Below are 13,493 nucleotides of genomic sequence, written 5' to 3'. Positions count from 1 at the left end.
TTTAAACATCTCTTGTATTTCTTGTTTCAAATAATAACGTTCTGTTTAAAAATTCTGTATTTTTACTGCATGAACGCCGTCACATTGAGTTCTTCCAATCTTGTCGTCCATGCTATATCAGATGACTGCATTCCCGCCGCAGATTTGCACATCTTGAAGCAGATGTGACATACAAATTGAGCAATTTCCATCGAGTTGACTTCCTCTGGAAGCTTGAAGGGTATTCCTATGAATAATCACATGTCTCCTTAAACCAGCATTAGACTTGCAAACTTTGCTGCATGTTAAACAGATAGTTTGGTTCGGACTAATGGGTGCAAAGTTGACCTGAACAGGAGTTTTGTGCGATTTCAGGTGGTTGACGTAGCCAGCTTTTAACAAAAGCACTCGTTCACAAGTGTCGCATTTCTAGCTCTGTGTGTCATGGTTAAGACCATCAATTAAACCTTTGCCAAACTCTCGCTTCAGATTGCTGTGGGCCTGCTTTCTTTTCTCTAGAGCATCACAACTTTCACGTACAAGCTTTCTCCACTTCGGCTTTTGCAGAGTAAGTTCTTCCCATGTGTCGATGATGTCGATTTGTAAACTTTCAAATTATTCTTTGTAGAGTTCCTGAACCTCTTCCTAGGCTTGTGTTGAGGGCGCTTGCCATTTTCCAGCTCCCTGTAAAAATTGTTTTGGCAGCCTACAATCTTTCATTCGAACCAAGTGGCCCACCCAACGCATGTGAGATTTGATTTACAAGGGCTTCAACGCTAGACCAACATGCTCTCACAAGGACTTCAGTATCGGGTACTTGTGCTTGCCACTTGATGTTTGCTGCGTCTCAAGCATTTTTGGTGAAATCGTTCAAGCCATTTAATGTACCTTTGATGCAATGTCCATGTCTCTGATGAATACAACAGTGTGGTTAGCACACAGGTCTTGTAAACGCAGATATTAGTCTTGTCTGTGATGCCACGATCAGACAACGCTCTCTTCTCCAACCTTTCAAAAGCTACAGATGCCTTCTGAATTCGCCTGTGGATTTCAGTGTCGTGACAGCTATCCCTCGACAGAGAACTACCAAGTTACACAAATGAATCAAACACTCCCAGTCTAGCACCACATACCATGATTTTCGGCTCCACGTATACTGGTCCGGTGCAGGAGTGAACCTCACCTTTGTTTTAGACAGACTGATCCTCAGACCAAAGGCAGTGCAGGAGTCAGCAAAACTATCCATTATGTGCTGCATATCAGTCTCAGTGTGCGACAAAACACAGCATCGTCTGCATACAGTAACTCCTTGACCAAGACATGATGCCGCTTGGTTCTGGCATTAAATCTTCTAAGATTAAAAATGTGACCTTTGGTTCGAAACTTTAACATGACACTCCTATCGCAATCTTGAAACGCATGAGCAAGTAGAGCAGCAAAATATATAGAGAAAAGAGTAGGGGCAGGAATATCACCTTGTTTGACACCATTGTCAACTGGGATTTCATCAGACAATCTTCCGTCAAACGAGACTCGAGCTTTAATGTCCCTGAGCAGTTACCTGAATATTCTAACAAAGGTTGGAGGACACCCTACATTCTCTAAGATTAACCAGAGAGCATCCCTGTTAACGGTGTCAAATGCTTTGGTTAGATCCAAAAACACTTGGTACAGTGGTATCTGTAGTTCAATGCATTTCTCCTGGACTTGCCGAACTGAAAAAAGTATATCCATAGTTCCTCTGTCAGACCTAAAGTCACTTTGTGACTCTGGAAGCATTAGGACAAACGTCCTCCAGAAACCTGTTTAATAGAAGTCGTGCGAGAACTTTTCCAGCAGCTTCCAAAAGCATAATCCCACGGTAGTGGTCACACGCATACTTCTGTCCCTTTCTTTTAAACAGGGTTACCAAGACACCATCAATCCAGTCCTGTGGAACAGGAGCAGGATCACCTTCCTAGATTTCCTTAACAAAACCAAGGATAGCATTAGCAATATTCACACCTCCGATCCTAAGAAGTTTCACCGGAACACCATCCAAACAAGGTGCCTTGCAACTGCTGATTTGTGCGATAGCCAACTGCACCTCAACCAGATTAGGCAAACGATCTATTCTGAATATGATATCACATTGTAATAGGCTATCAATTGCATCAGCATATACTGCTTAGGGATTGTGCAAAACATCAGTAAAGTGCTCTTGCCATCTTTTCAAGATATTTTCTGGATCCTTAATGACAATAGAACAATGTTTCGACATCAGGGGAGATATTGAAGAGGTGGGAGAACCAAATACTTGGTGCAAGAGTCCATAAAAGTGTCAAACGCATTTTGGATCTGCTCCATTATATTCATCCACCATTGGTTTTTCATTTTTCTTAGCTCACGTTGCAATGTGGCTTTGTATTGTCGCAAATTAGTTGTATGATCAGAATGATCTTCACGAAGTAAAGATTCATAAATTATCTGTTTATTCATCAGCAACTGATTAATTTCAAGATTGTTGTCGTCAAACCAGTCCTTGTTATTATCCCTCTTGAAGCCAAGACCTTCAGCATCAGCAGAATAAACCTGAGTTTTAAAATTCACCAATGTACCATCAAATTCAAGATTATCGAGCTTTTCCGTCATACTCTTTTGAACTTCAGGCAACTTTAACTTGGCGACATCAATATGGGTAGGCACCTTAACACCACTGTGACGAACTTTCTTACGGAATTGTAAATTAAACTTTCCTCTCACGAACTTGTGATCGGTGTCACATTCAGCACTGCGCATGACACCAAGAGTATATGCATCCCGAAGGTGGCGTTTTCGAGTTATGATGAAGTCAATTAGGTGGCCATGTTTTGAACGTGGGTGTATCCAAGTATCTTTGTGGTTCAGTTTACGGCGAAAAAAAGTGTTACAGCTAGCAAGATTAAATTCTGAACACAGCTCTAGTAGCTTAAGTCCAGTAGTATTCATGGTACCGATACCATAGCGGCCAAGACGACTCCAGGTCTCGTAGTCTTTCCCAATACAGACATTAAAATCACCAAGAATAACAGGTTTTTCATTAATTGGTGTACATGCAACAACAGAGCGCAGAGACTCATAGAAACACAAAATGTCATCTTCGTTCGCTTGAAGGGTTGGTGTATAGGCCGAAAGAATAGTGATGAATCTGTTATATGAGAGAGGAACACGAAGTTTTATGATGCGATCACAGATACTGGAAAGAAATTCCATAGTATCAACCAAGGATGTTTTAATCGCAAAACCGACTCCACTATTTCTACGGATACCCTCCGGTTTACCAATCCAGAAGAGAGTGTAGCCTGATGATACCTATGTCATTTGTTCTTCTCCAGAGAGACGGGTCTCTGACAGAGCAGCAATATCTATATCCCGTCTCCGTAGCTCTGCAGTAACGAGCACTGTCCTGCGCTCTGGACGGTTGGATGATGCTTTATCAAGAAGAGTGCGTACATTCCAACTGCATAAATTGAGTTTTACTCCATTTTGGAGATACATTTGTGTTTTCTTCCTGCTTACATGCACTACCGTTAGCCGCAGGAAACTAACCAGTGATAGTATGACCGACAATATTTAGTGCACCTTTTCTAGCACTTTCCCAAGACATTGGGTAAGGAGTGCTCTCCCTGAATAAGGCCGCCTAGTCACAGGAACCTCCACCGGAGTTGGCCTCTGTCACGTGAAGGCACAGCAACGATGTTAAGATAGGGTTCCTGTCACCTCTGTACAGATTTGTGACTGTATACCCCCAACTTGTCAAGTTTGTACACATTGCCACTCGTTCATCGCCATAGAACTTGCAATAGAAATAAACGACAGATAAAGATAAGATAGAAAAAGATAAAAGATAAAAGATAGATCTCAAGTAACATCTGTACATCGTTGTATTAAAGTGACAAGCGCTTGTACGACACGAGTGACACTCTCTAAGTCACAGCAACAATAACCCAGTGACAAGCCATTACAAGATGACTAGTAATTACTTTGACCGCAGATTCTCCGTAAGAGTTCTCCTCTCCTAAAAGGATTGCCTCCACCACGGCTTACAGGAGCTCCTTCTACCCCGCTAATGTCATTTACCTTTGACTGGGACTTAGATAGCTGGGCACCAGAGCATGGTCCACACGCCGGTGGGTCATGAATATCGCAGTCAACAGGGCCTAAGCTCCTCTGGAGATTTCTATCAGGGTTACCTCACCCTTAACATTTGGTTCGAAAACCTTATCCCACAAGGATTGGAGATTCAGTTTTCTGGTGCTGAACACTCGCAATTCACCAGAGCCCCGTGAGCGTGGCAGAACTCACGATGTGCACGTGGGGATGATTAGATTGGAAGAACGTATATATGACGCTAGAGCATTTGTGTGCTCTTAACACACGCCACACCAATCCTTGATATACAGTCCTGGTCAAAATCATAAGACTACTTAAGAAAGTAAGCGTTTACGTATATTATCGAACTTTTAATCAAACAAATGGTTGAAACCATTGCCAAAAGGGAAAATATGATGGAAAAAAAATGAAATCTGCTTCATTCGAAACATTAACGCTGATCTAATAATTATTTTTTAAAAAACAAACATTTTCACCTGGTCAAAATGATAAGACCACTGATAATTCATTCAACAAAAGGCAATTACAAATTACTAAAAAGGGTCTCAGTATTTAGTATAGCCTACATTATTACGAATTACTTCAAAAATTCTCTTCGGCATGCTTGCGACTAATTTTTTTATCAGTTGCGAACGAATTTTATCCCATGTACTGAAAACTGAATCAGAAAGTTCCTTTATCGAATCATACTGAGTTCCATCCTTGAACACTTCTTTTGCCATCCATTCCCAAAAATTTTCAATGGGATTGAGGTCCGGAGAACATGCTGAATGATCTAACAATTCTATACCATTTGAAGAAAAGTATTCACGTGCTTGTCGAGAAGTGTGTATCGCAGCGTTGTCTTGCTGGAAAATCCAATTTTTTCCACACAGACGTGGACTTTCAATCCTGATAGAAGCATTTTCCAGCTTACGAGAAAACACCCCAGATCCTTAAAGACCCTCCTCCTCTATGCCGAGTTGAAAAAGTGTCTTTGGGCAAATTTTTATCATGCCAATAGTGTTGAAATCCATCTGGACCAACTAGATTAAACTTTTTCTCATCGGAAAAATTACATTTTCCCACTTCTCTTCATCCCAAGTCTGATATTTGGCGGCATATTTAAGTCGGTTAGTTTTGTGCTGTTCAAGAAGACGTGGTTTCTGCAGTCGCTTTAAATTATTGAAACCCTCCATTTTCAGTGCCTTCTGATGGTTTTAGGACTACATTCTGCTGCTGTTTGGCTTTTCAATCGACTTGAGCTCATACTGGAGTTTTTTAAAAACTTCTTCTCATACGGCGCTCCAGTGATGGGGTTATTTTTTTTTGGTCGACCTGGACTCTTTTTGTGCCCATATGGATCTGGATTTCTTAAAAAAACTTGTGATGACCGTTTTGCTACGATTCACTTCGTTTGCAATGGATCTATGGGAGAGTCCACCTCTATTAAGCTCAAAGATCCTTCCTCTCTCAAACTCTGATAATGGTTTCCCTTTTGCGAGTTATAATTTAGTAAGATGTTTTTTATCCACTAACAAGTTGCTTTTAGTAACATAGAAAACTTTTCGTATTCATTTTTTCAAAACTAGCCGATTTTATTAAAGTGGTCTTATCATTTTGACCAGGTGAAAATGTTTGTTTTTAAAAAAATAATTATTAGATCAGGGTTAAGGTTTCGAATGAAGCAGATTTCATTTTTTCCATCATATTTTCCCTTTTGGCAATGGTTTCAACCATTTGTTTGATTAAAAATTCGATAATATGCGTAAACGCTTAATTTCTTAAGTGGTCTTATGATTTTGATTAGGACTGCATATATATATATATATAAAGAGAGAGAGAGAGAAATAGATAGATAGATAGAGAGAAAGAGAGAGAGAGAGAGAGAGAGAGAGAGATCGTCTTACTAATGCGGTCACACTCGTGTACTGTCATTTCTATTTCTAAAAGGGATCCGCTAGAAACATTTACTCTGTTTGGGCTCATATATATATATATATATATATATATATATATATATATATATATATATATATATATATGTGTGTGTGTGTGTGTGTGTGTGTGTGTGTGTGTGTGTGTGTTTATTGAAACTCTGTCTGATTTTTAACGTTGACGACTCACTGAAGTGGCATTTATAAATACTTTATTTCATTCCATTCATGTGTTTGTTTGCTGATTGACTGTAGGACACACGCTACCCTATGACGTCAATGGTGACTTGATTTTATTTGAATCTCTCATGCAGCAGTAATTATTACTTCATACACTGATAATTGCATGAGCGCGAAACACTGGTATCGTAGATATAAACATTGTTAATATTGTTTTATGATTATTATATATAGTGATAGATAGAGACAAAGAGAGAAGTGGTCAGAACTTCGCCATAAATCATATGATATTCAAGTTCGACCTTGTGTCACTTTCTCATCCCATGGCCTCGATATGACACCTGTTATGTAACAGAGTCAATAATATCAAATTATAATTGTAACGTAATTTACCTGCAATGAACTGGAAATAGTAAAAATATACTCAAACACCACCAACTCTTCATTTACTGCCAATATACCAAACAGCCAGGTGAATCCTAATAATGGCGTTAAAATTCCAATCGCACGAGCACCAGTCCTGAAAGAGAAAGAAAATAAATGCCCATGTGGACAGGTAAAAAATCAAATTTTATGAGGAGCGTTCAAAAATAAAGGTGTCTGTGGGATTATTCCTATTCACTATAAAAATCTTAGACAGTGTTAGTATTATTAAGTTAGTAGTATAATAAGAAGAGCTATGACAACAGTATATTATTTCATAATTATTACTCTCGAGTATATATCCGACACAGTTAGACACAGTCAATCAGCCTAGGATCATATCACTCTACGTAAACACCTATAAGATATCAATGGATATATACCTGACAATCAAAACAAAGAAAAGAGTATGCTGCTGCCATAGCCCTAATAATAAGCATACAAAAAACAAAAAAAAACAAAAACAAAAACAAACGAAAACACAGAGGCTTATATCGTGTTAAAAGTGTAATACTAAATTAGATAGAGTTGTTAAAAAAGTATTTGATTTACCCAGATCAGGGCGTTGTAATTCTTTGTTTATTGAAGGCATCGTATGTCTTTTTAATAAACTGTATGATTAAAAAATACTTTTTATTTTTGTAGTTATTTAAAAATTCCCCATATTACCGGTTTACCGGGCCGGAGTACACCAAAAAACTTGTAGCGAAGAACGTTTCCTCTACCACGATAAACAGCGTACAACAATTCTAGCCAAAACATTGTTAGTCAACATTAAATCTTAATTGATCAGATTAAAATACAGAACTTCGGGATACGGCATCAAATTTTCTTTTCTTTTTTCTTCATTTTCTTTTTCTCTTTATTTTTCTATTTTTTTTTTCTGTTTAAGTTTTTTCTTTTCCCTTCTTTTTTCTTTTTACTTTTTTCTTTTCATATTATTTCTTTTTTCTATTTATGTATTTAATTTTAATTAAATGTTTCTTATTTTTCTTCTTCTTTATCTTATTCCTTTTCTTTCTCTTCTTTTTCTTCTTAATGTATCTTTATTGCATGTTGTCATATGCCAATTTTTTTTACATTTACACATTTTCGTTGTACTCTTCAAGAGTTTTCAAGCTGCAATAGTTGCATAGCAGATCTGTAAGACTGCATAGATCGGATAAACAACGTAAGATGAGCCAACGAAATTTGGGTTTTATTTCTCCATATTTTCGAAGTTTAAACTATTAATCTCATTCAACTAAAGCTTTGCATGATGGCTAATTTTATCAAATCAAATTTGGAAAAATCAGAAACTGAAATCCGTCAAAATAAACCGATTTTTCAAGATCAAAGTCCAATGCCAAATGCATACACGAAATGGGATGTCATTAGGTAAAATCTGTGTCGGAACGATTAATCGAAATCGGAACCGGAATCGGAAAAATCGGAACTTTTTCGGTATTTGAAGCAGTATCCGCATCGGGGAAAACACGATTTCTTTAATTATCTTTTTTAAATTGATTTTCTTTTAAACAAAACCTCCACCGCTGGTAGTAATAATTCATTTTCATTGATTTTAAACAATTAATAATACTAAAATCTATAGGTCACACTAACAAGTGTGTTTTTACATGTAAAAAAATATATACCTGTTGAAAATATGTTTTTACGGTAATCGGAAAAAATAAAAACTTTAAAGATAAATATTTAGAGATTTATAAAGAATCAGAATCAGAATCAGAATCGATAATTATATCGGAATCGAAAAAAGTATTGAATCGTCCCATCACTAGTTAAATTATAAACAATGTAGTAAGCCCGAACTTATCATCCAAAGTGTGACCTTTACCATTTCCGTGACCTTGGCCTATGACTTAGATATCCAAAATCCAAATCAGTTCTAAAGTAAACTATGGTTGATAGTTTGACCAAGCAGTGTTGACGTAGGCTATACAACAAACAAACCAACAAACATATTCGACCAAAAAACAAAATTTCCTGATCAGAGATAATAAAACGGTCTAATCGGATGAATTACCTACCATTTATTTGGCGCATGCGTAATTATGGCGAACTAACAAATTGATTGGACTGGGATGGGGTAGTTATGCCAACTGTTCTATAACGACTTACCTTAGTCGATCTTTTACACTTTTCCGCAACATGCAATATGACGAGAGAAGCGCCTTTACGATGAATATCACACACACGATATTAGCCTAAAAATTAACAAAAAACAACCTTAATAAAACAGTGTTTCGCAAAATATATATATATATTTTTTTCGGTACAAATGCATATTACTAACAGGATTTTTTTTGCAAATCTTAAAAAAAAAAACACACTACGACAAAGAAAATCCCAACATTCATCGGATATTAACTACGATTAAAAATGGAAAAGAAATAAAATAAACTATAAAAATAACCTATAACTATCTTTTTGTACAACGGAGTAACCACTTATCAAGGCACAGAAGGAACTCGAGGGCAAGGTTTAATGAATGTACGATAATCAATGGGGCAATATTGTACTAACCGTTAGTAGTGGAAATTTGGTAAATTAAATTACTTAAGGGGACTGCTCATCAAGAACTTGTCTACATTGGACTTGAAGACACCCATATTATAGTCAGCTGGAAAGCAGGCAAATGGAAGACAGTTCCACAGGTGTGCAGATCTAAGAAATACCTTTGTTCATTGAATCGACGTTTAGGTTTAGGCGCAGATAAAAATTAGGGAGAAATTATTGATAGTAGCTTCAGATAAACGAGTGTTTTTCGTTAAATTTTGGCAAGGGGACATAGATTTTAGCTCAGACGAGCACTTGCTATGAAAATAACGATAAAGTAGATACAGGCTCACAACGACTCTTCTGTTGGAAAGAGGTTGCAGGGAAGAAAGAAGAGCATCCCATACTGGGCTACGAAGTCTATTTTGAACTCTGTCAAGGTAAGATAAGTAGCTGCTAACATTTCCTGCTCAGATGTGGCAACAGCACTCCATCCTAGAACGTACTTAGCTCTTATACAGGTAGGAAATTGCATCAGAAATGAGATATCTACTGGAGCGATAGAACGATTGCACCATTTTTCCAGCGACCTTGGCAACGGATTAATGTATGTGTTCCATTTTAGATCAGGAGTAAAGGTCAGACCCCAAAACAAATACATATTTTTTGGGTAAATAAGTAGAAACGTGTTTTTTTCCGCATTTTGACGTGGGGGGGGCGGTTAAGGTTTAGCGCTATGGTTTAAGGTTAGAGTTTTATTCTCCAATCGATACCGGTATGTTCCGAACCTATCACACATTATCTTTTTCATGTTTATTTTGTGGTTAAATCCTGCACCTCATTTCAAATGCTATCAGTTTGTTCGGTTGGCAGTACTTTAGGACTTGCAGAGGCGTATCTACTAATATGTTCTGCATAGTAATATTAACTGCTGCTCTATGATTTAAAATTAATAACTAAAACAATTTTTCCCTTACTTCCAATTTACGAAAAGCAGTCTGCTTGGATTCTTATAAGCTAATCGCGTATGTAGTCGAAATCTTATTGTTTGATCAACTTGACCAGCATTCATCGGACACGAAGTGGTTGATCAACTTGACCAGCGCTCAGCATTCATGGGACACGAATTACAATAAAAACAAGGAAAAGCAATGAAATCAAATAACAAACATTTATGATAATCAAGTTCGACATATGCACGAGTACAACATTTTTTTCATAAAATGATTTTACGCTTTAAACTTAGCAAGTTTTGATTTTTGCATGTCGTTTGCGATTTTTCACACACAGGAAAATTGACATACATTTTTCCAAATGATTTTCGGCTAAGTTCCTTCGAAATCTAATTTTGAAGCATAGCAATCACCAGTCAAATGACGTGCATTAGACTGCTAGTTGATATTCTTCAAAATTGGATTAGCTAGATTTTTGTTATACTCTGCAAAACTTGACACGCTTCAATGATTGCACAGTACATCTTTGAGACTGTATATGGTAGCTTAACAACGTAAGATGAGCGAAATAAATGTGGGTGATTATTCGTTGTTTGGACGTAATTTGAAAATCGAAATATAGAATTTCAAGAAATAACAATGGTATCTGCTTAATTGACATGTCGTAGTAATGAACATATCAAAAAATTACGGAAAACAATAGGAAAAAAATTAATTATTACTGAAAATAATTTTCAAAGAAAATTAGTGAAAATTGAAAGTTTTGCAATAAAAAAAAATAAACAAACGGGCAGAAGAATTCGAATATTAGCAGAGGAAGTACTTTATTTTCTGAAAACTTTGAAAATCTTAAGCCGAATCCACAGAAGTTTTCGAAATATTTAAAACTATAAGTTACTTTCCTTGATTTTACGTCACTCGTCCCAAACAAATAGGCGAAATATTTTTTCAATAAAGCTTGACAATTCTTATTTTATTTATCAATGCAGTAATATTTGACTAATGGATACTCGACAATCAAATATCAGTGCTTTTCGTTGAAATTGGCATGAGTAAGTAGATACAATTTATTTTTTTCATGAAAATTGATTTTTCGACTTTCGAATTTCACTCCAATAACGAAAAAAAAACCTTTAAGTTCTGCCACTGAAAATGGTCTCAACAAACACCGTGGACGTTTGTCTGCTATCATTGCTTATTGCTTAAATAGTAGCACGGTACTAAATTTAAAGTTCTATTTTGAACGCGGAAACCTATACGAAAATGGTCTCAAATCCACAGTGTACGTTTTCTTTCTTAATGTAAATTTATTCTTAAGTGAAATTAACATTTTTAAATACATTGTGTTTGGTTCACAATTTTCATTCATTTTAAATAAGCAATTTGCTTTACCTATTGTATAAATATATTTTATTTAACCTAAATTAAAGATTACACACACACACACACACACACACACACACACACACACACACACACACACACACACACACACACACACACATATATAATCTTTAACTTAAGTTAAATATAACGTATTTAAACAGCAAGTAAAGAAAATTGCTATATATATATATATATATATATATATATATATATATATATATATATATATATATATATATATATACTAGCAATCGGTGCCCGGCGTTGCCCAGGTGTTTTGAAGTGTATGCTGAGGAAAAAAAAACGGTCAATTTTTTAAAACTTTGACCCCTATTATGACCTCTTAACATTTATTGTTTAGGGATCAAGTAAAGTTAATAAGTTAGATCCATGTCCAAGGAATCTATATATAAAATATCACGTGTTCAGACCTTAAATTGTAGGAGGAGTTTGGTAGAGTTCTCAAAGGTCTAATTGTTGAATATTGACCACTTAATCGCCAAATTTCTGTCGAAAACCTATCACATCGATTTTCCCAAATCTCAGTACCCTGTATATCAAATTTCGAATCTGTAGGCTTAAAATTGACAGAGTTTTAGCGTAGGGAAATGCACACAGACACACAGACACTATCACTTATACATATATATATAAACATAAACATCATATATATAAGGATAATAGTACGCCATATATATAACAAAAGACCATTATTTACTGAAGTAAAAGGAAAACCCGGGGGAACTTTACCCAAAAATAAATCTATATTTTTTTGTGTGTATTGATAGTCTGGTACTTATACAGTTTAGTGACGACATTGAAAAATGGAAATATTGAAAAAAAATTTTTATTGTACGTAACTGTTATAGACTGAAGTTCTCCGAAAAAAAAATTCACTTCATTTGATCAAGTAGTTTTTTTTTTTTTACAGCGAAAAACAATGATTTATCACGACTACGTCAACGTGGCCATTTTGGAAATGTTATTGCAGGCCCAGGAATTCCCCAAGGGCAGGTAACTGCCGTACACAGCAGAATACCTCCATTTTAGGCCAATCTAGCCCTTTTTTCCCCCACCAGAATGAGGTTTTTATTTTTATTGCGAAGACAGATGCCATTTTTGGGGTGTTTTTTTTTTCTAATTTGTAACAGAAGTAAATAAACGAAGTTTCGAAGTGATCCATGCGTGTCCAACTGAGCATGTTTCGAAAATAATCTCGTATAAAAATTCTTCAATTCTTTGCATTCTTCAATTTCTTTGCATATTCAATAGTATTCTTATTTAAAAAAAAAAAAAACGCAAAATAATTGCAGATTTAAAAAAAAAAAGAAAAAAAACGTAAAATAATTGCAGATGTGTTGTGCGCATCTCAATATGGCGAGAAAAAAAAAGGCTAGAGTGCGAAATTTGGCCTAAAATGGAGGTATTCTGCTAGGTACATTTCCAAAATGGCCACGTTGACGTCGTCGTGATAAATAATTGTTTTTCGCTGTAAGAACAAAACTACTTGATCAAATGAAGTGAAATTTTTTTTCGGAGAACTTCAGTCTATAACAGTTACGTACAATAAAATTTTTTTTCAATATTTCCATTTTTTAATGTCGTCACTAAACTGTATAAGTATCGATAGTCTTATCAACACCCCTTTTTTCTATTTATTTAAAAAAAAAATACAACTTTATACAAATTCCCTATTAGTTTCTTTTTCGGTTCTCTTATACGATGATCATCTTTATTTAACTATTACGTGTAATTATATTCATACAGATATTCTATATGATTTATATTTGCGTAATATTTGCGTAGAAATGAAGAAAATCAAATTTACTTTATATTTATCGGGTGTTAGTCAGCGGGCTTGGTTGCCATAACAACGTGACGTAGCCAAGGACGGTAGTGGACGTGAGTGTGTGTGCGTGTGTGCGCGTGTTTTCGTGCTGTAATGTTTGTAGTAGTAGTAGTAGTAGTACTAATAATCTGTCCTGCGTTTGCTTTCTTGTTGTGTGAATGGCGGACGTTGAGTCGGAGG

The 13,493-nt window shown here is 35.9% G+C and overlaps 1 protein-coding gene across 3 annotated transcripts in view; it reads right to left on the bottom strand.

Annotated features, from left to right (window-relative positions):
• The window catches only part of LOC145246173 (uncharacterized), a 422,674-nt gene that overhangs the window by 60,048 nt on the left and 349,133 nt on the right, over positions 1 to 13,493 (bottom strand). For all 3 annotated transcript variants that reach the window (XR_013863104.1, XM_080108045.1, XM_080108046.1), the window contains 2 exons: positions 8,748 to 8,833; positions 6,600 to 6,726 (listed from right to left, as the gene is read on the bottom strand). Coding sequence is in view for 2 of the 3 variants with exons in the window: in XM_080108045.1 (XP_079964171.1) it covers positions 6,600 to 6,726; positions 8,748 to 8,833 (213 nt within the window). In the remaining variant the exon portion in view is untranslated. The remainder of the gene's footprint in view (positions 1 to 6,599; positions 6,727 to 8,747; positions 8,834 to 13,493) is intronic.

This window comes from Euprymna scolopes, chromosome 23 (assembly GCF_053919585.1).
Source record: "Euprymna scolopes isolate OS-2025 chromosome 23, ASM5391958v1, whole genome shotgun sequence".
NCBI lineage: Eukaryota > Metazoa > Mollusca > Cephalopoda > Sepiida > Sepiolidae > Euprymna > Euprymna scolopes.
Note: the sequence above shows the minus strand (reverse complement) of the source record. Positions and strands in the feature narration are given on the sequence as shown.